The sequence below is a fragment of the Polypterus senegalus genome, chromosome 9 (genome assembly GCF_016835505.1).
Source record: "Polypterus senegalus isolate Bchr_013 chromosome 9, ASM1683550v1, whole genome shotgun sequence".
Taxonomy (NCBI): domain Eukaryota; kingdom Metazoa; phylum Chordata; class Cladistia; order Polypteriformes; family Polypteridae; genus Polypterus; species Polypterus senegalus.
Genome location: NC_053162.1, coordinates 127,062,080 through 127,085,597, shown reverse-complemented (window position 1 = coordinate 127,085,597; position 23,518 = coordinate 127,062,080). Strand labels below are relative to the sequence as shown.

Below are 23,518 nucleotides of genomic sequence, written 5' to 3'. Positions count from 1 at the left end.
CAGTCTTCAACTGTCCAATTTTGGTGAGCTTGTGCAAATTGTAGCCTCTTTTTCCTATTTGTAGTGGAGATGAGTGGTACCCGGTGGGGTCTTCTGCTGTTGTGGCCCATCCGCCTCAAGGTTGTGCGTGTTGTGGCTTCACAAATGCTTTGCTGCATACCTCGGTTGTAACGAGTGGTTATTTCAGTCAAAGTTGCTCTTCTATCAGCTTGAATCAGTCGGCCCATTCTCCTCTAACCTCTAGCATCAACAAGGCATTTTCGCCCACAGGACTGCCGCATACTGGATGTTTTTCCCTTTTCACACCATTCTTTGTAAACCCTAGAAATGGTTGTGTGTGAAAATCACAGTAACTGAGCAGATTGTGAAATACTCAGACCGGCCCGTCTGGCACCAACAACCATGCCACGCTCAGAATTGCTTAAATCACCTTTCTTTCCCATTCTGACATTCAGTTTGGAGTTCAGGAGATTGTCTTGACCAGGACCACACCCCTAAATGCATTGAAGCAACTGCCATGTGATTGGTTGATTAGATAATTGCATTACTGAGAAATTGAACAGGTGTTCCTAATAATGCTTTAGGTGAGTGTATAACGATAATATACAGAACTCTCCGATTAACATTTCAATATAGTTTTGCATAGGACTAGGAATCCCTTTGACTCTCTGCCTGTAAAAGTTGATGATGTGATGACAAGCATTTATAAGATTTCTAAGCATATGGTGAAGAGGGTGGAGCATTTTCCTACTCACAAGATAATAAATAATATTTCTTTACATTTATAAAGCGCTTTTCTCACTACTCAAAGTGCTCTCCACATAGGGAGAACCAGGGAAGCGGACCCACAACCTCCTTATTGCAAAGCAGCAGCACTACCACTACGCCACTTACGTGGAGTGTATATATTAAACAAATATTTTTATTCAATGCAATTACAGGTGCACATGGTATCATTATTTATATATTTATATTGTTACAGGAGATTAAATAATTTGCCCAATGTCAAAAATGATCTACAACAACAACATGTATCTATATAGCACATTTTCATACAAATAATGTAGTTCAAAGTGCTTTAAATGATGAATAAAGAGAAAAAAGACAACGTAAGAATTTAAATCAGAGAACACTAATTAACATAGACTAAAAGTAAGGTCCGATGGCCAGTATCTAATATCTTAAATGCCTGGCACCACAGCAAGCAACATCATGTTACATAATTACACTGTATATAAGAGTAGTTTGCATACAAATTGCTAGCAGAAAATGAAATTTCTTAAAAGACTTAACTTTAAATAACAACTGAGTGTCTTGTGTAAGCTCATCTAATTTCTAATTTTTACTGCTTTTTTCCTATTTGCACTGCCTAAAATTCTGTAATTCGTTCAAGTCTTTGATATTGTTTCATTACCCTTACAGTTTTTCTTCATTATACTTAACATAATTTTGTGCTCATAATGTTTTGCTGAATAAAAGCACAGTGCTGGTGTTAAGATCAGTTATAACTAGTCAGAATTAATTTTACTATTTGTAATTCTAATGCATTAAAAATGCATTATAAGGCAAAAAAAGAACAATTAAATACAGTGCATCCGGAAAGTACTCACAGCGCATCACTTTTTCCACATTTTGTTATGTTACAAGACTTATTCCAAAATTGATTAAATTCATTTTTTTCCTCAGAATTCTACACCCAACACCCCATAATGACAATGTGAAAAAAGTTTACTTGAGGTTTTTGCAAATTTATTAAAAATAAAAAAACTGAGAAATCACATGTACATAAGTATTCACAGCCTTTGCTCAATACTTTGTCGATGCACCTTTGGCAGCAATTACAGCCTCAAGTCTTTTTGAATATGATGCCACAAGCTTGGCACACCTATCCTTTTCCAGTTTCGCCCATTCCTCTTTGCAGCGCCTCTCAAGCTCCATTAGGTTGGATGGGAAGCGTCGGTGCACAGCCATTTTAAGATCTCTCCAGAGATGTTCAATCAGTTTTCAAGCCTGGGCTCTGGCTGGGCCACTCAAGGACATTCACAGAGTTGTCCTGAAGCCACTCCTTTGATATCTTGGCTGTGTGCTTAGGGTCGTTGTCCTGCTGAAAGATGAACAGTTGCCCCAGTCTGAGGTCAAGAGCACTCTGGAGCAGGTTTTCATCCAGGATATCTCTGTACATTGCTGCAGTCATCTTTCCCTTTATCCTGACTAGTCTCCCAGTTCCTGCCGCTGAAAAACATCCCCACAGCATGATGCTGCCACCACCATGCTTCATTGTTGGGATGGTATTGGCCTGGTGATGAGTGGTGCCTGGTTTCCTCCAAAAGTGACACCTGGCATTCACATCAAAGAGTTAAATTTTTGTCTCATCAAACTAGAGAATTTTGTTTTTTCTCATGGTCCGAGAGTCCTTCAGGTTCTTTTTTGGCAAACTCCAGGTGGACTGCCATGTGTTTTTTACTAAAGAGTGGCTTCCGTCTGGCCACTCTACCATACAGGCCTGATTGGTGGATTGCTGCAGTGATGGTTGTCCTTCTGGAAGGTTCTCCTCTCTCCACAGAGGACCTCTAGAGTTCTGACAGTGTGGCCATCGGGTTCTTGGTCACCTCCCTGACTAAGGCCCTTCTCCCCCGATCTCTCAGTTTAGATGGCTGGCCAGCTCCAGGAAGAGTCCTGGTGATTTCGAACTTCTTCCACTTAAGGATGATGGAGGCCACTGTGCTCATTGGGACCTTCAAAGCAGCAGACATTTTTCTGTAATCTTCCCCAGATTTGTGCCTCGAGACAATCCTGTCTCGGAGGTCTACAGACAATTCCTTTGACTTCATGCTTGGTTTGTGCTCTGACATGAACTGTCAACTGTGGGACCTTACATAGAAAGGTGTGTGCCTTTCCAAATCATGTCCAATCAACTGAATTTACCACAGGTGGACTCCAATTAAGCTGCAAGATGATTAGGGGAAACAGGATGCACCTGAGCTCAATTTTGAGCTTCATGGCAAAGGCTGTGAATACTTATGTACATGTGCTTTCTCAATTTTTTTTATTTTTAATAAATTTGCAAAAATCTCAAGTAAACTTTTTTCACATTGTCATTATGGGGCTTTGTGTGTAGAAGTCTGAGGAAAAAAATTAATTTAATCCGTTTTGGAATACGGCTGTAACATAATAAAATGTGGAAAAAGTGATGCACTGTGAATACTTTCCGGATGCACTGTAAGTAGAAACTACAGCTTAATTTACGTTAGACTAATCTGTTCTTGACAAAACTATGTTTATTACTAGGCAATGTTGCAGCATTTTTCATGTAACCATTTTATACATGAACGCCCAAGAACAGTCTGTTCATATTTTCAGTCGGATAGCTTACAATGCCTTCAATGAATTGGACAGTCTTTTATCCATGAAACAGACATTTGAAATATGAGTGCTCTGTTGAGCCTCTCTCTCAAATGAAGAAAATCAGGCAATGTGTAAATCTTTAAACTCCATATGACTAGTAGCTTCTCTCTTAAATTTTAATTTGCACTTCATGTGCAGACAGACTTTTCCCTTACTGCAGCTATTGAAAAAGGAAAACATGGAAGCATGATTTAACAAGAATGCACTATGCGAAACAGTCAATACAGGTATACATGTCAGTGGATAGTGAGGTTTAGAAAGACTGAATAGTTCCAAGATGCTATGCAAAGTGGTGTGTGTGTGTTTTTTAAGCAGAACTGGTTAAATATGTTGTAAAGCTGTAGTTTTCACATGCATACTTCAAGTATGCAAACTATAAGTACTTTAAACTTTGGCAATTTATGACAGAGATGCACAAAGCTCACACAATGTTCACTTCTGTGTGCAGTATAAATCCATCCAGAACTGCAAAAAAAAAAATCACTATACATGAAAAATTAAACAAAGTTTTATAAGAAGAAAAAAGAGGAGATGCAGGACATCAAAATTCCTCATGCCCAGTCTTTCATGTCAAGCACTATCGCAGTGGTAAAGAATATTTGGGATAGGTATGTTGCTGCCTTACATACATAACTTTACTTAGTGAAAACTAATTGCACTAAATGCATGTTACCCTGTGTTCATAACTTAAATGTAGGAATAAGGAAAAAAGAAAAACCTGCCAAACTGTTTTGATAGAAACACAGTTAGCTACATTTGGTGATTCTCCAAGATATAAACCATCATAATATTGTGAACAGCATAAATAAATAAAGGGTCTGCTGTTTTTATTTTTACTGAAGCATTTGAAATGAGTGATAACAAAACGAGATTCGCACAGAGCCTTCCTTGCCAGTAGTGCATACATAAAAAGATCTGTCTAGCTCATTTATTTCCATATACAACATATTGCTTTTGAAGCTGTCATTGACAAGAACACTATTTACTCAATACATCAAATTGAATGTTAACTCAAATTTTTCATATCCTGGCAGATTAAGAATGTAATAAGCAGTTTTTTATGGCTTGAGAAATACCATTTAGTCTCTCATGATCGCTAATACAGACAGGTAGACAACTTGTTCTTATTGGAAATTTAAACAGAGCATTGTTTACTTAAAATAGAAACTGCAGAATTGTTTTCAAAATTAAAAATAAATCTTTAACCGATGAAACAAATGGAATTATTTGCCATGTGTGTATTATCAGTGGATGGGTCAGTCTGGAATATCTATTAAAAAAAAAAAAAAGATACACAGCCAGAAATATGACAAAGATCTGAAAGCTGCAGAGTCATGTGGTATAAACGAACAGCAGGCTGGGGAGATAACAAGGAGAATTGACTTGCTCTTGAAAAATTTGCCAGGCCTTTCCTGATGGACTTTGGGAAGCTATTTTTATGTATCACATTTTAACTGACTGGAACTACAAAAAGAGAACAGGCCCTACTGGGGCTTAATGGCTAAAAGCAAAAATCCCTTATAGCTGTATTATTTTTAATTTTATATTTTAAATATTGTGTTAACTGTGCCTCTTAAGGTTTTAACCAGTAGTACTGTCAAACAAATAAGTTACATGTACACACAAAAAAGGTTTCAGTAACACTGCTCTGAAATGTCACATTCCCTCTCATTTTCTCACCTGTCCCCCTGCAGCCAGATGTGCTAAGATCAAGGCTTCATTACCAGGTGTTAGTCCATGCCCTGTTACCACTGAAGAGGCAAGACCTCCACGACCTAGTTGTTTCTTCTTGCGTCCTCTTTTCCCTGGGGTGGCCAGAGGCACAGGATGTACTGCCAGCATTTGTGTTGGAGTTTGACTGGACTGCTGTCCAGTTTGTAAGCTGGATTGTGAGGCACTGGTCGAGTTCCCTGTCTCCTCATTTGAGACTTGCTGCTTTTGTTTGTCTCCTGTACAAGACAGTAAGTTATTACAGATTTCTCATCTGCATGGGCAAACAACAAAAAGAAAGTACATCTGATCTTTAAATTGTAGATTAGGAAATATCATGACATGCACCTATTACTGAACAGGGAGGTCATTCTTTAACACTGAGCAATGTTTAAAGAGGTATACCTGTTGAGACATACCTGTAGAAGTTGGCATTGATGAAGGATGCAGAGCTGATACAATCATAGTGGTAGTATGATGACCAGCAACACCTGCCACAGAAAATGTCTGACCTGAATTGGCAGGGCTGGAAACCAATGCTCCTTGTGGAGTAGTGATCACAAGACCAGCTTGAAAAAAGCAAAAAGGAAATATGATTCAGAGAGAAGAAGATACATTATATTTATGGTGTTTATTCCCCACTAAAAAAGCCATAAAAAGTATTTGTCCAGTATGGTTTTCTGCATTGTCACAATGTTAATAAACTAATATTCAAAACCTAAAATTACCTAGAATGAACATGCAACACAATATTGTTAATCATTCCTCTTTTTTTGTTTGAAGAAACATGTGCAACATCAAATGCCCTTTGTGGAGCAGTAATTGTTTCTTGGATCTAATAGGTGGTTACACAACCTTTAGAAGCAATGATCGTAAAATGACATTTCATATAATACTTTCAGTCTTTTGAAGTGCTTTAAAAGAATTTTGATCTGTTATACCTTCTAGAGCTGTTTCAACTCATCCATACCTGTGGGTTTTAAAGATTTAGATCCTCCCAATAAAACTTAATTGAACCGACAGTTTCGTTCTGAAAGTGGAATCATGAACAGATGGACTTTTAGGACTTCAATTTTATGTGTTCATCTTAACAATCACTGACATGAGGGATACTATTGGAAGGAAAGACTACTGTCATTTTCCATTAAGAAACTATGGTATTGAACATTGGTGGAGTCCTTAATCTTTAACCAATGTCTCAATTTCCAGGTATCAAGAAACACTGATTCCACAATTATTTGTGGTATGATGTGTCCCTAGAACGATTGGGCCAATAATCTAACCTTCATGTTATCATCAAATGAAAAAGGCAACCCCAAATCATGCATAATTATTATCCATATTATTAAAGCAGATGTTAGTAATTCTCTTTAACTGATTTGTGCTCAACTAAGAAATATTTTTTTCCATATATGAAAGTTGTTGTATATTTGATTGCCATTTACATCTGGCAAATGAAAGAAACTCTAAACTCTGTTGTCTTTCAATCCTAATAAAACACAGTAAACATTATGATTGTAATTAAAAATATTTGATTTCTCAAAATACAATGGAATACAGTTATTAGAATTTTCAAAATAAGTGGGCCAAAATGGCATATATTTTCACAAATTATATTGACATACAGCCAAATATGACAGTGATGTTTGCATTATAAAATGTTTACGTTAACTGCACCTTAGATGTAGCTTCCTTAGTGTTATGTTTACCCCAGGAAAAAAAAAAGCTAAAAATTTTATATTTTTTTCAACAAGAAAAAAATCTTATTATGTATAACAGAAACATGTAAATATCAAAACATTGTCTATATTAATACAGAAGAAGAGGTATGTCTAGTGTCCACTGCTGTATTTATGACAAGCTTTATGTGATGTATATTGTGACGGTCACCAATGCACAGCCTGACGATGCAATCAGAACAGTAATGTTTCTTTGCACATTTTTCTTGTATCTTTTCTTATATCTTTTTCTGTTGCTTGCACACGAGAAGGCAGAATGTCAGTGCCTAACCTGCATGATTGACATGACCAAAGAGCATGGCTTAGTGACATCCATAATATGAATAACGACAGTCGTGGCATTGAGAATTGTGCTTAGGGGGCTAACATCTTGTTTGTCCTTGCACCTGATCACAATTATTTAGCTTTTTATAATACATTATATTTATACAAGGCACCTTTCTAAGAACTCAAGGACACCGAACAAACAATAAATAAATAAAAAACACATTATAAACAACTTAAAACATCAGAAAATATAAATATTAATACCAAACAAAGCCACTGTAATCATAGAGAAAAAGCCATTTTAAATAGATGGATTTTAAGTTTTGAAGGTTGAAAATGATTTGATATTTCTAAGCTCAGTAGGTAGTGAGCTTGGGAGTGGAACAGCTGAATGCTCTGCTCCCCATGGTGGTTAGATGGGCGAAAGGGACCGTCAGATGGATGGAGGAAGAGGATCTGGGGTTACAGGAGGAAATGGCAACATGAAGAAGGTCAGACAGATAAGGAGGGGCAAGGTTATGAATGGCCTTAAATGTTAACAGCAGAATTTTAAAATCAATTTGAAACTTAATCATGAGCCAATTAAGCTTCTGCAAGACCAGAGTAATATGGTGAGTAGATGGGGTTTGAGTTATAATGCAAGCTGCAGAATTCTGGAGGTGATAGGGAAACAAAGGAGTTATCAATAGTAAGTGAACGATTTCGGCTTTGTATAATGATGATTTTGAACCAATGAGGAGAACCTCAGTTTTGTCACTGTTTAATTTAAGAAAATTTGAAGAACACCAGGATTTAATTTCAGCAATGCAGTCAATAAGCGAAGATGGTGGAAAAGAAGAGGTGGATTTACTAGCAAGGCAGAGCTGGGTGTCATCAGCAGTGACAATGAAAATTAATGTTATATTTACGATAAAGATAGGCCAAAGGGAAATAATAAAAGAAGAGGCACCTGAAGTAACAGCGATGGGTTGGGATGTGAAAGTTTTAAGATGAATGAACTGAGTACGGCCTGAGAGGTAGGATCTGAACCAATCAAGTGGAGTGTGGGTAATTCCAATCAAAGATAATCTATTAAGGAGAGTGGTATGACATATAGTATCAAAGGCCACACTCAGATCCAGAAGGATGAGAATAGTAATTAAACCAGTGTCAGCAGCCATAAGAAGGCCGTTGGTAATTTTAACAAGTGACATTTCTATACTGTGAAGGGGGCGAAAACCAGACTTTTCACTTCTCGCAATAAATTATTGCGATACCTCCTCCACGACCAGAGGCACGGGGTTGACAAATGTAAACAAACCCAGAGGGTTGATTCATTAAGTTGAGAATATTCTTGATGTTGCTGCCAAGTCTCAGTTAAACAGAGAAAGTCAAACTTACGGTCAATGAGGAGATCCTGGATGAGATGCCCCTTGCTCGTGAGTGAGCGAGCAGATGTTCAGTAGACCGAAATTGACAATGGTGCTGTCACATTTGGCAGCGGTGGTAGCCGACCAAGCTAGGTTGGCCAACACGCTGTGGTCAGCTTTCCTATCTGTGTTACGTGGAGTGCGCTGAGAGTTAGACCAGAAGGAGTTAATTCCCTTCAAGGTGTCCATTTGGAATCTCTGGCGGGACCCATGATGGATGTATCTCCGACAAGGGAGAAATATGATGTCTGGGTCGAAATGCAGCACAGACAGCAGAGGCACAGACTGGGGGATACACAGGCGAAGAGGGTCAGAAGCTGAGTACTGGAGCAGGCCCATCGCAGGTTGGATAGCGAACGACAGGAGACACCAAACAAACATAAACCAGGTGAATATCCTACCATTCCACATTGTAGGCGAGGCCACAAGCAGCTCAGGCGTCCAGAGAACAAACCAGGAAGGTTTCAAAACGGGGTTAGGCTGAAGCTAATGCATACGCAGCCACGCAGAGATATGAGCAATAATGGCAATATCACCATCAAAATCACCAGTGACAGCTAAAATCAACAGTCTAGTTACCTGCGAGCAGTGGCAACCAGTCCCGGCAGCATTCACTCAAATCGGAATTTTTCATCACACAGCTACTGTTGCAACATGGTGAAGCTTCAAGTAATCAAATTACCATGCATATCACCACTGTTCAGTCATACAGTGTTGTATTATGCATTAGTATCACTTTCAATGTCAACATCTGATGACCAATTCATATCATCACCACAATCCCTCAATTCAAGGAATGATTTAATTTCAGTTCACTTTAAAATTGTCTTTATGGCTTTTTGTTTGCCATTGTGATATCTGTTGGCGGCTCCTCTCCACTCATGAATACTGATGAATTACCTCAGAGTTAACATAAAGTGGCAGAAAGCAAAGAAATATTTTTTTTGCAGCAAATGTTATTTTATCCAAAAGATAGCATCAGAATACATTCATGAGAGTTATTTGAGCTTAACACTTAACACTATAAAACGTATCATTATACATTACCCCAAACCTGTTTTACTGTAATAGCATAGAATTTCGAGCCAAAGTCACGCTTGGGGTTAACACCAAAGAGGTTGAAACATTGCCATACCCTTCTCTAGTACACAGCTCCAGACTTCTACTATTTGTTCACTTTGTCAATTCACTCCTGCACTGCCCCATTGAAAAAATCAACAGCAACTATTCACAATTTTCATTATTAATCTGCAACTGTAATTACTATTAATTTAAGTGTTTATTACTTTATACACAACAAAATCTGAACAAATACACTATAGAAAATAGACCATAGTACAAGTGACATGGAGAAATGTTTTTCCTGGAATTTTAATAACTATATTTGCTTGAAAAACTGCAAAACTATTAAAGCAGTGCCTTTCTATATTTTGTTTCTATTCTTTCAAAGATCATATATATTGTTTACCTGCCGTCATAATACCAGTAGAAGGCACTGGCACAACAGTGATATTTTGGGTGGTATGGGGAGTGTGCAGGTGCCCTGCTATTGACTGATTTTCTTGTTTTGATCCTCTTCCTGCACCCCCAGAGGTTGTCTCCATGGTAACAGCCGAACCTGGCACAGTAAGCACAGCAGTGGGGTAGTGGGCAGGACCACCATGAGAAAAGCTGCTTTTCTCTGGAATAAGCTGCTCTTTCATTTTGTTAATGAACATGGCGTTGTCTATCTGCAAAAAAGGAGCACACAAGTTACATGTTATATAAGTAGGAACATAATATAAAAAGAAACATACTTTAACTGACAGTTTCACAACATTTCTTCTTCAGTTATTAGTTAAAGTAACTTTTGTTAGGTTTATTTTAAAGAAATTCTGAAGAAAATAGAAACAAAAGCCGCAGAACTATAATTTGATAGCTGACTAAATAAAGAAAACCTTTTATTTGTAGAATTTATGCTCTTCATAAACTTCTAAAAATCGAAAATGTGGTATATACACATACTGTGGATCTATCATCTTGTTCTTTAAAAATGAAATTCCTACTTGATCCTTTTTAAAATTTTTAAGCCACATGAAATTAAAAGTTTGTATTACTGTATAGAAAGACTTCTCTTGGTTAGGTAGGGTACACATTTTCATTAAGATGATATATTAATCATTATATGCTAGGGTTGAGCGGTATACCGATACTGGAAAAGTACCAAGAAAACCCAAAATTAAAAATAGTATGGTAACAGTATTTTAGGTACCAGAAAATAAACATCATGCTTTGTGTCAGTCGCCATATGTACATGGCAACATCCCCCTCATTGCTTTGACATGCTCAAGATTTCACACCCCCAACCCATTTATTGCATTGACCTCACAGGGACTTGAATGTGATGCAACTAGAAAGAGTGCTGGAATAAGTTGGGGGTTTCAGAGTGATCCTTTATTTGCTATGGAACCACTTTAGTACCGATATTGAGGTCTGAAAGCTGGCATCAACATCAAAGTCAAAATTTTGGTACCAATCCAATACTATTGTACACACACAAAATTGGTGAACAAAATGGATAAACTGGGAGAAAAATCTAGACTACAGTACATGACAAATGGAGAAACAAAGGTATAAAGTAGTTTTTATATTTATTTCAGTTATCTGCAAACTTTACACTGCTGTATAGTTTATTTTCTGTTTTATTTTCTAGTTAATATTGTTGCGTTTGGCTATGTATAACCAAGCAATTCATGAACGGGGATAAAAAATGCAAACCATCTTCTTTTGTTTCAAAGTATTTCTGCATGTATCTTTAGTGTTTTTGAATAATATCTCTTTTGTGTTCCATCTCCCTAATTTGTGTGGGAATATAAGCTACTAGCACAGTTGGCTGCCTGATGTTTTGAATTGATCAGGTGTATCCTGTTGCAGTGACTTTAAACACGTAGAAAAACATGAAGGTTTGCTTTTCAATTAAGTATTGTTTTTGATGTTACATTTGAAGTCTATATGGCTAAACCATTAAAAAAAGTACACAACTGTCAATGGGGTGAAAAAAGGATTTTAAAAAGTCTGAAAGAAAACTTCAGTCAGAATTACAGGATACAATCTGGGCATAACAATATCAAAAATGTGAGCTATTCTGAAATAAGTAAGAAGTCACTTGAGTATTTAGCAAGCAACAGGGCAGATCAACAACTTCCATAGTGTAGAGATGACAGTATTCAAATCTTGAAGGAATTTATTGTATGCAAAACCTTTGAAACCAAATATTTAAAAGTATTGGTGTGTTCAAGTAAGAAGTTAAGACTGTATTTTAAAATTTTCAAGCATTTATGTACAAAATCTAGAAATAAAAAGTGACATTTTGTGTGTTTGCTTCATATTCATTTTCTATTTAAGTTTCAAATTGCTTATGTCTCCTGTAAAAATATGTTTGATAATATGAATGCTAAAGAGGAGGGCACTGAATGTATGCCACTATGTCTCCAAAGACTCCTGATCACTGGCCTCTGAAACAGGAACCACTCAGTTGCAGAGAATAAGTATTTACTATTATCATTTTCAGCTTACCTGTCCTTGGACTGTCGGTACAGGTGACCAGAAGTACGAAGGATTGAAATGAGAATCTTCCATCATTCCTGTAAGAGAAATACTTGTCATAGCTGTATACAACCTGTGTTTTAACAGAGAAACATGCAATAACACAGCAGGACACAACAATTACAGCACACAAGGACAGCACTGAGAAGCACATGATAGGTGAACACTGCATATCACCAGGCACACACAATGCACTGCCACTAAAGCAACTCTGGAACCAAAATGGGGAAATCAAACTCAAATGGCAAGATGGGGTGTGTAGGTGAATGGTGAGTGGCAAGCTAAACAAACTGGAATACGCAGAATTTGCTTAATAGAATAAAAGCTTCTAGATGGACGGAAAAAAGTGAGCCCTTTTAGTCCACTCTGATTAAGGGCAGAGGAGAGGAGAAAACGGTTGAGCCAGGAAATGGCAAACACATTTAATATTCACACACAAAGGAAAAAAATCCACAGCAAAAAAATAAGACCAAACACTACTACTTTAAAAAAGAAAAATCAGTTCATCAGTTTTTTCCATTGCATGAAAATATAAATCCTGAAGAATACATTTTTCAGAACACAAAAAGACCAATAAAATACCTCTAAAAAGAGAAATAAAACACTCGCATGATTCTCAATTATGGGTGCAGCAGCAAGAGAGACAGCAGAGTGTACCTAAAAAAGCAAACAGTGCATAGTTTTAATACCTTAATAAAAATGGTTTTCTTGGGGAGAATGTAAAACATTCTAAAGGTTATCTATTTTGGTTTTACAAAAGCATTAGGCTTAAAAATTCAATGACCCAAATTGGTTCCTGTTAATCCTGAAGTGAATCAACATATTCTTATGCAGTTACAACACCTATTCTACCCTTCAAAGTTCATCCTTTATTTATGAATTCTCAGCACTGTTAACTGCACAGTAGTTTCACATACTTGACAAAAAGACCTGAATTTCAAGTGATTTTTGCGTAGGGTAACTCTTGGAGGCAGTACTACTTATCTGGCCAAAATATAGACGTGACCCAATCAAAAAATATTTTGAAGTCACAATACATGCTTTATAATACAGCTACAACATGACTTAATTCAGACTACATTATGAAAATTCTGAGATGTTTACAAGAAAAAAATGTACAACAAAAGCTTACTTGTAAGAACAAAAAACTGATTTATCTTTCAGCAGTGGCTGTTGTTTAATGTATGCACTGCATAAAGCTGTAATGCCCCTACATGTTATTTCAGTGATAATTCCTCTCATTCTAATGTGTCACTGCTCTAACAAAAAGTTCCAAGTCATTTGTCTTGTCATGCAAATCAAAGTAATTAAAGGAACTTACATTTATGGCTCTTACAGAGCAATAAACCTGGGAATTAAATTCTCTGTTTTGACTTCAAAATGCTGTGTAATAACATAATCTCTCCTTATTGCCACACACATTTTCTATCTAACCATTACCTAAAATATTGTAAGATACTGATTAAGGATCGGAATTTATATTAAATGCGTTTTGTACAAAGCTGAAAAATCTCTCCATATGAGAGGCTGCAGCACAAAAACAGAGACATGCAATCAAAGTAACAATAAAATCCTCCTCATCAGGTTGCAAAAAGTAGTTATCAAATATATTAAGGAAAAAAAAAGCTTTCATTGTTATAAATTATGTTGTGTTAGCCCAACTGCACAGATGTTATCTCAGTAATGAAAACAGCCACCAGCAAAAACTACATGCAGCATCTTTTTGCACTGTGTGTTTTGTGAAAAACTGATGGCATATGTACCACCTCCTGCAGTATTTTACTTTATATAAATGATACAGAAGTTCTTCCCAAATATACCATTCCAATCAATTACTACATACTTTTATGGCTGCATGTTAGCAATCACTAAATGAATAGTAGTACAAATGTTCAACTTCAAAATGTCACTAATGAAATGTACTGGGCTCAGGTTGTAAGTACCTATTCCATAGCTGCTATAGACTTCATATAGCAAGTAGGAAAAAGCTAATGCAGCATATTTATATTTGCTTTAACTGGTTAAGGTGGATATATGATCTGTGGCTCATTGGACATTGCTTTGTAAATAATTTGAAAATAGACTGGGGTATAATTTTGACCAATCATTTTCATAGAACATTAATAAACCTACCAAATGCTCATCCAGGCCAAGGCTTAGTCAAATCATCTACTATTTGGGAACGACTTGCCTTATCCGAGTCTGAGTGGTAAATTATTATTAGATTTTTTTCCTTGTAATAGACCACACTCAACAAGCACTGCATTTCAAAACAAGGTTACTTTTACCTAATACCACAGATGTGTGCCACAGGTTAACAACAGACTAAATGGTCTTGTCACTATGTGCAATATATAGTGCCAATGACTGACATCCTGAACTGTGAAATTATAACTGATAAGAACAGTATGTACAATTCAAATCACTTTACATTTTGTAAATATCTACACTTTGTTAATATACTTATGAATAATTTATCTTTTATGTCTATTTGTACCTGGTTAACATACTTGGGATTATGATTATACTTGTTATATATAGAGTATGTTTGTGCCTTTTTATGTCTGCTGGTGTACAATGTCTTTCGGGATTAACTAAGTTCTCTATCTACCTCAGGTCACATGCTTGTGCGGAGCAATAAAATAATTACCATTTAGTAGTGATATTGACAGGGTATTACCTGAACACACCCAGAAGTCTCAAGACAGTATTTAGGGTCTACTTGGAATTGTTATCCCCCACCATGTTCAAGATATGGTGAGTTGGAGTGAGTCACTGGGCATGTCACATTATGTGATTAGAATGGACGGGAGTGTGCTGCTGACTGATTCCGACTTGCTAAGACTAAGGAAAAGTACTCTAATGTTATAGCTGATTCTCCTTGGTGAGAATATCTACCTTTGTATTTATGATTTACTAAGATGCAGCCACAACTTGAAGAGTATAAAGATTTGGAACTTGAACATTGCATTTTTGCTTCCTGTGGATAATAAACTGTCTTTTTATTCTCATCTGATAGAGACCCTTGATGTGCATAGGGGATCCTATTGAGGAAGTCTGTGCATCGAAACAGAACATCTGACTAAGATAGCCTGGAAGGATTAAATTTTCCAGCTGGGCTGGGTGTATCTTGCTGTTCCCTATAAGGAGCTTAAGACTGCTTCAAGCAGATAAGGAAGTCTGCTGTGCCAGAGTACACCTGTTACCATCTCATCCATTCAATATTTTTCCCAAAATGTCTGACTGCATTAAAGAAACTACGCACTGTAGAAAATAAATCAAGCCCATAAATAGCAAGCTAGCCACATCCTCACATTAACTCTATTTTTCACCCTAATTGTCTTAATTGAATAAGATCAAAACAAACAACCACTAACAACAATTTTTGCACAAACTACGTGACATAACATTTCAAAGACTTCACCTGTAATATTTACTTGTAGTTCACTACAAGGTTTTCTCACATACTAATATTAGTCACAAAAGTGAAGGAAAGTCTTTAAACTAGTCCTAGGAGGGTTGGTGGGATTCCACAATTTAACAGATACATCCCATATTCCTCATTCCACAATGTACACAATTTTTCTGACGTTGGCAAAGTAATACTGCAGAGGTTCACCCTAACTGTAAAGTTTCCAAGAAAGAAAAGATATTAAGCACAAGGCAGATCATCCATCCATACATTTTCATATTAGGTTTATCCATTTCAAGGTAGCAGGGGCCTGGTGCCTATCAGGGCTATAATGCTCAGAAGACAAGAAGCAAACTTGAATGGAGTGCCATTCAATCATACAGCACATACCTCAATAATTGCTCATTTTCAGGACAAATTCAAGTCATCAATTAACACATATGCATGTCTTAACCTAACCTAACCTAATCTAATCCAAGCCAGTTTGGCTGCTTTAAATCAGTTAAAGCAAGTAGCAGCATTTTTTTCAGACCAGAATAAAGGCAAAATTGTCTTAATGTGTTCAGGGAATGCTTCACTAAGTGTAGTTGTATGAGCTAGATAATGGCAGACTTGAGCACATCAGAGTCAGTAATGAAGTAATTTACTAGAAACTACGTCTGTATTAACCTACTTTGAATCAGAAAAATGCAGCAATGGTTTCAGCCAATAAAAAAAAATACTGATAATGATCAGTAACAGAACATGAATTTTGCTGATGCTACACCATCTCATTGCCTAGGAAGGCTTGATTTATTTTCCAAAAGAAAACTTACATTCTGCTCCTAATTAAAAAAAGAATTTAAAAACAAAAGTATGGTTGTATTAAATAAAAAACTAATTAATTATTATTTTTTTAAATGTAGGTATAATTATTGCAGTTAATTTCTGTGGATATTTTAGGCACAGTAATAAAATCTGAATAAAAAATGCTTAAAAGCAAGTTTCAAGTAAAATATACTGGATGAACATTTCAAATATGTTCAATGTCTCATGTTTTGTTCTTTTGTCACTGTCTGTTTTGGTACTATATTGTACTTTTAAGTCATTTATTAAAATTATAAAATGCATGTGTAACTCTACTTTGTCTTGAGGGCTTACCTATGATGAATCAACCTTGGGAAAAAGCTGTGGAGAAAATAAGTTTGCTGGCTTTTGCTTTTAACAAGCAGGATCCGGTCCAGCATCCTCCAAACGTAACCTACTGCCCCTGTGAGGACCCTTTTACAGTTCGAAATAAATTTCATTCTAGTCCACAAATAAAATGTCTGAGCGAGGAGAGATATCGGTAAAGGAGATGTGTTTTGAATTTTCATATGAGGCACTGGATGAAACCTTCTCAAATTGAGGAACTTTTTAAGGACTCCTGGATTCTAAATGTTTTCTTTCTAATCAGTGTCTATTATGCATCTATTCTAATCAGCTTCTAGTTTGTTGCTTCAACTCTTGAAAAGTTTCTTTAAATGACAGAACAGCTAGCACATTTGGCTTACTTTGGTTACATATATCCACTGATGTGAGCTTACAACACAGATTTTGTGTCAAAAACGTATATAGCATCAGGTAGCAGTTTTAGCATTGCCCTGCATACATCAGAGGTGTACAACTGATTGGCCAGTGACTGCAGTAGACCATTATATGTTCTTGCTGTACAAATACATGATCAGGTTATAACTGGTCCATTTGTTGGCATTATCATGTTAAAAAATTGCTAAATGTGTGTGTAGTTCTAGAATGTTGTAATCTTGCAAAGTGTAAATGAACATCAGAAAAAATATATTCTTCCAGCATTGCAACTTAAAAGGTGCTTGATTGGTCAGTCTGTCACACTCACTTTACACAGCATACAACACTACTTGACAGGTACAAAGCACTGAATACAGCAATACTTTCATCTCTATGGTATACTATGGTATATGTCAGAACATGCAATGTTTGAATTAAACAACAAGTACAGCTACAACAATTAAAAATTAGGTTTACAATAAATTACAGTCAAGATCATTTAAAATTTGGGAATGCTTAATGCCATATTGCAATTAAACAGGCTGTGTGGTGTAGTAGGTAGACCATGGACCTTAAACCACAAAGATGCAGATTCAGTCTCCCATATTTTACATATTGTGTGACCAAAAGCAAGTTACTTTATTTATGTGCAACTGTATAAATACATGTAAACAAGTTTAACAACTGAACTTGTAAAGCTTTTTAAGCATTGAAAAAGGCTATCAATAAAATTAATTATTATTATTATTAAACACTTAACACTGAGCTACCACATACATGGAATGTACCAACATCCAGCAGAGCGAACAGCACCTGGCATGTTAAAACAGGAGAAGTAAAGCAGGCAGAATGACAGACGTGTAAACAGATAAAACAAAAAAAACTAAATAAAACAAACTGAAAGATGGACTAGTCAACTAATCTTGTTTGATCCCTGAAGGAAAATTAACTTTCTTCAGAAACAACATACAGAATAAAACACAGTACAAAACAAAACAGCAACTACTACATAATCACAAGATGCAAAAAAAACATACACATATAATAATAATAATCCTCACATAATAAAATTAATATTATAGTTATGTCAATGTGGAAATGTGGGAGACATCAAATAAGCAAATACTGCTTGAGTAGCAGCTTTTAGTACACCATGATAGAACAACATTGTGACAAAAACTGCTCCTTTATATATCACGGAAACCATTGGTAGCATTAGCCATAGCAACCTATAATTTTACTAGCAGCCTCTTTTCTGCCACTGTCACCAGTAAGTCCACAGCCAGTAATGTAATGCATCTGGCCAGTTTATTCATCCACTCAGCATCCTCTTGGCTGGTCTCCAAGCACATTGACCAATATGCACATGTAGAACATCTCCATTATCTTGTGGCACACATTGTTAAGACTTTAGTCTCCTTCAAAGCATCAGCCTGTTCTGATCCCTTTTTTGTTCCACAGGTCTGCTTTTTTATTAAATCTATTAAACTAGTACTAGGGTGTTTTATCCATAATGGCTAACATGGTACAATGTGTCATTTTGCTTGAGTTCTTATTACATTGGCTAACTAAAAAGATTACAATATGCAAGCTTTCAAGGCAACTCAGGCCACTTCTTCAGGCAGGATTTCAACAATTACATCTCGTCTGAAGAAGGGCCTGAGTTGCCTCAAAAGCTTGCATATTGTAATCTTTTTAGTTAGCCAATAAAAGGTGTCATCTATTCAACTACAAATTCTTAGGACAGACTCCCAAAAACCCAACACCTCCACCTCTTCCTCCATTATGACGACTATTGATTTCCAGCACTGCTTGGCATACTGCAAGATTCACTGCTAACTAATATGCCTTTGTAATGTTCAATTAAAGTTGGAATTCAAACGGTTTTCTGTTATTTAGGTAGTTCGTGACAAAGCACACTGTGAATATCTACCAGGATAGCTTTGAGCTTATTCAACAGGCACTGTGGAGCACATAATTGATAGCACCACCTATCCATTTTGACTGTGGGACAAACAGCTTGGGATTCAACTGTTCTGTGCCCAAGGATTGAAGTTTATTCAGGAACAGCTTCCCAAAGGTGTTTGTAATGACTGATGTGAAAGCTGCTAGTCTGTAATCTTTAAGAGCATTGGGGTTTCTCATTTTGTAGATACTGGGACTGTGCAGGATGTCCTCCACAGTAATGATATCCTCTGCAGGTTTGCAGAAAGGTTGAATAAGGTGTTGAAGGATTCCACAAGTATGGCAGCTACATCTTGAGCTCCAACAGATGTCTCTGTGCCTGCGTAGCTTTTAAAGCTTTCTGGAAGGTGGAGTGGATTTGTACACATCAGCGATGGGAAGGATGGATCTTCCCTATCCAGCACACAAAATGAACTTTTTTTTTTTTTTTACAACGATGGGAAGGATGGATCTTCCCTATCCAGCACACAAAATGAACTTTTTTTTTTTTTTTAAAAAAAAAAAAAAAGGTTGCTATATTAGAAGAGTGCTTCACAGGTGGATAGATGTGCTTTAATTTTAGGTTTGTCCCTAGCATTGCTTGGTGAGACAGAATAGGATGTAAAAAGCTACACACTGCAACTGAAACAGACACATTCCCATCTTAGCGCCCCCTTACCCTTCTAAGACAAAACAAGATCTCCCTATGGATCATGCAATATTAACGACAAAACAAGATCTCCCTATGGATCATGCAATATCAACTGAAGAGTGTAATTTGAGTTCTGCTGTTCACAGAAGTCACAATAAATTGATTGATCGTGCATGTTGGGTTACATTTTTATTCCATTATGTTTTTTGAAAAGAAAAAACTCATACCGGTAAAAATTAACAGAATCTACAAATGAATGATATTGGCATGTCAAAGATCTTGTAAAGTACCAGTCAATACTGTAGAGAAAGAAGGATTTGGGAAGGATTAGAACATTGGATGCAAAATACTAGTTGTCTGGCCACAAATGCAGTACTTCCTTCTGTTAACTAAACCAGCAGGTCGCAGAAATTTTGTAATGATTTCCGTTGGCTCAACCAAGTTTCTTGTTTCAGTGACTTTCCTATGCCAACAGCTAATGATCTTATCGAGACTCATTTCCTAAGCAGGGCTTAAACTTAACAAAAGGAAGGTGGGGGTGTTTTCAACACAGAGTTTATAAAGAATGGTATGATCATCAAGGACGACCCAGTTTTAACGTCACACTTACTAATTAACTCACTGAAATTTATTTCTCTCCTTTTTTTCCCTCTTCATCTTCTCCCACTTCTATGTGGTGTTCATATTCTTGATTAACTTTCTTCAAACAGATCAGTCCTGTACCTCCTCACCAGTTAAACCCTTTCCTTCAGATCTTATTTTACTTTATCCATCCACCTCTACTTTGGACACTCTTGTTTTCTCTTCCTTTGTACTTCCACTCCTATCACTCTTTTGCCCACATCTCTCTCATCACATGTCCATACCGCTTCAACCTATTGCCAAATACTTTCTTAGATATCTCCTCAACTTCTTTTGTATCTCTGATTGTCTAATTTCTTATTCTGTCCATCTCTTCTATAATATCTATTTCATCATTCTTATTTGTGCCACATTTAACTTCTTCTCCTGTACTCTCTTCACTACCCTTGTCTCAGATCCATACATTATTTCTGGTCTTATCACAGTTTTAAAAACCTTACCTTTAACTTTCCCATTAATTTTTCAATAACAAAATACTCCTGTTACCTTCTTCCAAATGGTCTATGCACACTGCATTCTATGTGTTATCTCTGCATCTAGTTTTCCATCTTGGGCTTCCACTGATCCAAGGTATTTAAATGTATCCACTTTTTTCAATAGTTCTCCCTGCAGGCTAACACATTACACCAACACTGTGTCGTCACTCCCTCATACATATACTGGTCAATCCTCACCTACTTCTTTGATGTTCCTTTCACTCTCATGCATCTCTAAAACCTCCAGACCTCTATCATCATAGGCCTACAAATCAATCAACACCATATGCAATGCTTTCTGTTTTTCTCGCTGCTTCTCTAACAGCTGTCTCAATGCAAAGACTGCATCAGTTGTTCCTCTCTATGGCATAAAACTAAACTGCTCTTCCCTTATGCTGGTCTCTGCCCTAAGCCTTCTGTCGATAACCCTTTTCAAATTTTCATTGTGAGTGTCATCAGCTTTATCCTTCTATAGTTTCCACAATCCTGAGTATCACCCCTCTCCTTATAAATGGATGCATTCATACTGCTCCTCCACTTCTCTGGTATTCTCTCCTGTTCATAGATCTTTTGCATTATAACCCACAACACATCTACTCCCTCTTCTCCTAAACTCTTTCACAGTTCTGTTGGTATTTCATCCAGCCCTGCTGCACAAACACCTGATACTTTAATTTTCTAAATTATCTCTCCTTTTTTAGATTCTTTTAAAACTTTAAGGCTACCCTTATGCAATCTAATGGAAATTTAGGATTACCATTATTTTAGACTTCATGCAAAACAGCCTTTGTTCTCTTGTTTTCTGACTACTTCACTTAATTAGTGAGACTTTTTTCAGTTTACGCCTGTGTATTAATCCAGTCAATTATTGAATTGGACTGACCGCATGTACAGAAATTACTCTGAACTGCAGATGGCATCCCATTTACTCCAACTCAAATATAAACATACATTTAGAATTTGCTGATTCATGCAATGTAGCCCCAGTAACTGCAGATTTCTGCAATTATGCGTTTCCATTAACCCATTAGTTGTCATTATGTCTTATCATCAGGGAGATCTGCCTCATGCTTCACAGAATTATGAATAGAGCCACATGAATCTCTGATCAATGTGGAAGTTTTGAAACACTAACTAGATATATTTTATTTTAGAGTGAAAATATAGAGAAGCTTTTTGCAGTACAATTATAGATGAATGTATGTGACACCAGGTACAAGTTGGATCCTGTCTTATGTTAAGTGTGGTAAGGATAAGCACCAATTCCCAGTGATTCTAAACTAGAGAAGTCAGTTGGGAAATGGATTGTTGGACGGACAACTGTAGCCTTGTACATAATAATCTGTGTATGATGCTATAGCCTCACCATGAACCACAAGTTTCACAGATAGCATTATGTGTGAGCCGCAATAAGCAATATGTCAGGGAGTTTACAGTGCGAAAAAAAAAAAATATTTGACAAGGTTTTGGACTTAGCGGCAGATTGCTTCCTTCTTGCTTTTTCAGATATTCCGATATTCATTCCAGCCACGTGCATAGTTTTCCATGTTCACTGGCCAGTGTTTTAAAGGTGGCAGAAAAGCTAGGCAGTCGCAGGTGTCTGGGAAAGCCAAAAGACAGCTATAGGGGAGTCCATTTTGGATTAATAATGCATGTGAATGGCAACGTTTTCTTTTGTGTCTTAGTAACCTCGAGGTTAGATATAATTTTTTTAGTGTTTCAATATGTGTATTTTGCTGTCAGATGTTTTGATTTTTGTTCAAGGTGTATGATTCCATTGGCAGGCACGAAATGGTAACTCCCTGTGCATAGGAAAGCTTGCTGGAGGAATCGAGACGCCTTTATAAGTACAGTTGTGGCCACAAGACAGAAAAGGTGGGGAACTATAGATCAAAGAGATTTGAGACAAAGTGTTAGAGTGAGTGAGGTGTGCCATGTTAAAAAGTGCTTGAGCAGGTGGTTGTTGAGATTCCTGAGAACCAATAACAGCTCCTAAGATTTTTTTTTTTTTTTGAGGAGCTGAATTTATGACATGGACTGAAACAGAATCCAATTTTGATTTATTTTAAGGCTGCTGATACCTTTACCTGAACTTAACATCAGGGTAACAGCCACTGTGTTTTACACATTCTGTTTTTCTTCTTTGCATTTTCATAATTCGAATTGTTTTGTCTTGGGACTATATTTTTTGTGTAAACCATTTACATCAGCAATTTTTGTTTTTACTACTGTTGAATACAAAAAATACTTTTTTCTTGTACATCTGCCTCTCTTGTACCTCCCTTATTACCCCGTCATTCCTGGTCCGTCCCAAACTACTAGCAGGCCATCTGCTTTACTAGACAGCTTGTGACACTGTGGATAAATATAAAGCTATAGTTTCTTTATTGCATTTTATAAAAATTTTTGGATGAATATAAAGCTACACTTACTGTATTGCAGTTATGCATGTCACTGTATCTCATCATTATTTTAACTCACTCAAACAACAGTTGATTTGTCATGTATGCTCTTGAAAAATGCAGAAATCATGCATTTTTATTCCTCATGTAATTCCAAAATAGCAAAAAAGTGGCAATGATGATAACCCTACTTTTTTGTTTAAAAAAAGCACTGGGATTTGCCTGCTTTATCAAGTTAAACCATGTAGGATTTTGAAATAATCGGTGGGATACATATAATTCCATGCTAAAATTCCAGCTGTGCCAAGTACTACCGATATTGCTCCAGGA

General features: G+C 36.6%; 1 protein-coding gene across 1 annotated transcript in view; it reads right to left on the bottom strand.

Annotated features, from left to right (window-relative positions):
* znf384b (zinc finger protein 384 b) overlaps window positions 1-23,518 on the bottom strand; it is a 53,305-nt gene that overhangs the window by 10,858 nt on the left and 18,929 nt on the right. Inside the window, exons 2-5 of the mRNA XM_039763800.1 lie at window positions 12,086-12,153; window positions 9,999-10,260; window positions 5,535-5,684; window positions 5,086-5,354 (exon numbers count right to left, since the gene is read on the bottom strand). Of these exons, the coding sequence (XP_039619734.1) occupies window positions 5,086-5,354; window positions 5,535-5,684; window positions 9,999-10,260; window positions 12,086-12,151 (747 nt within the window). The 5' untranslated portion in view covers window positions 12,152-12,153. The remainder of the gene's footprint in view (window positions 1-5,085; window positions 5,355-5,534; window positions 5,685-9,998; window positions 10,261-12,085; window positions 12,154-23,518) is intronic.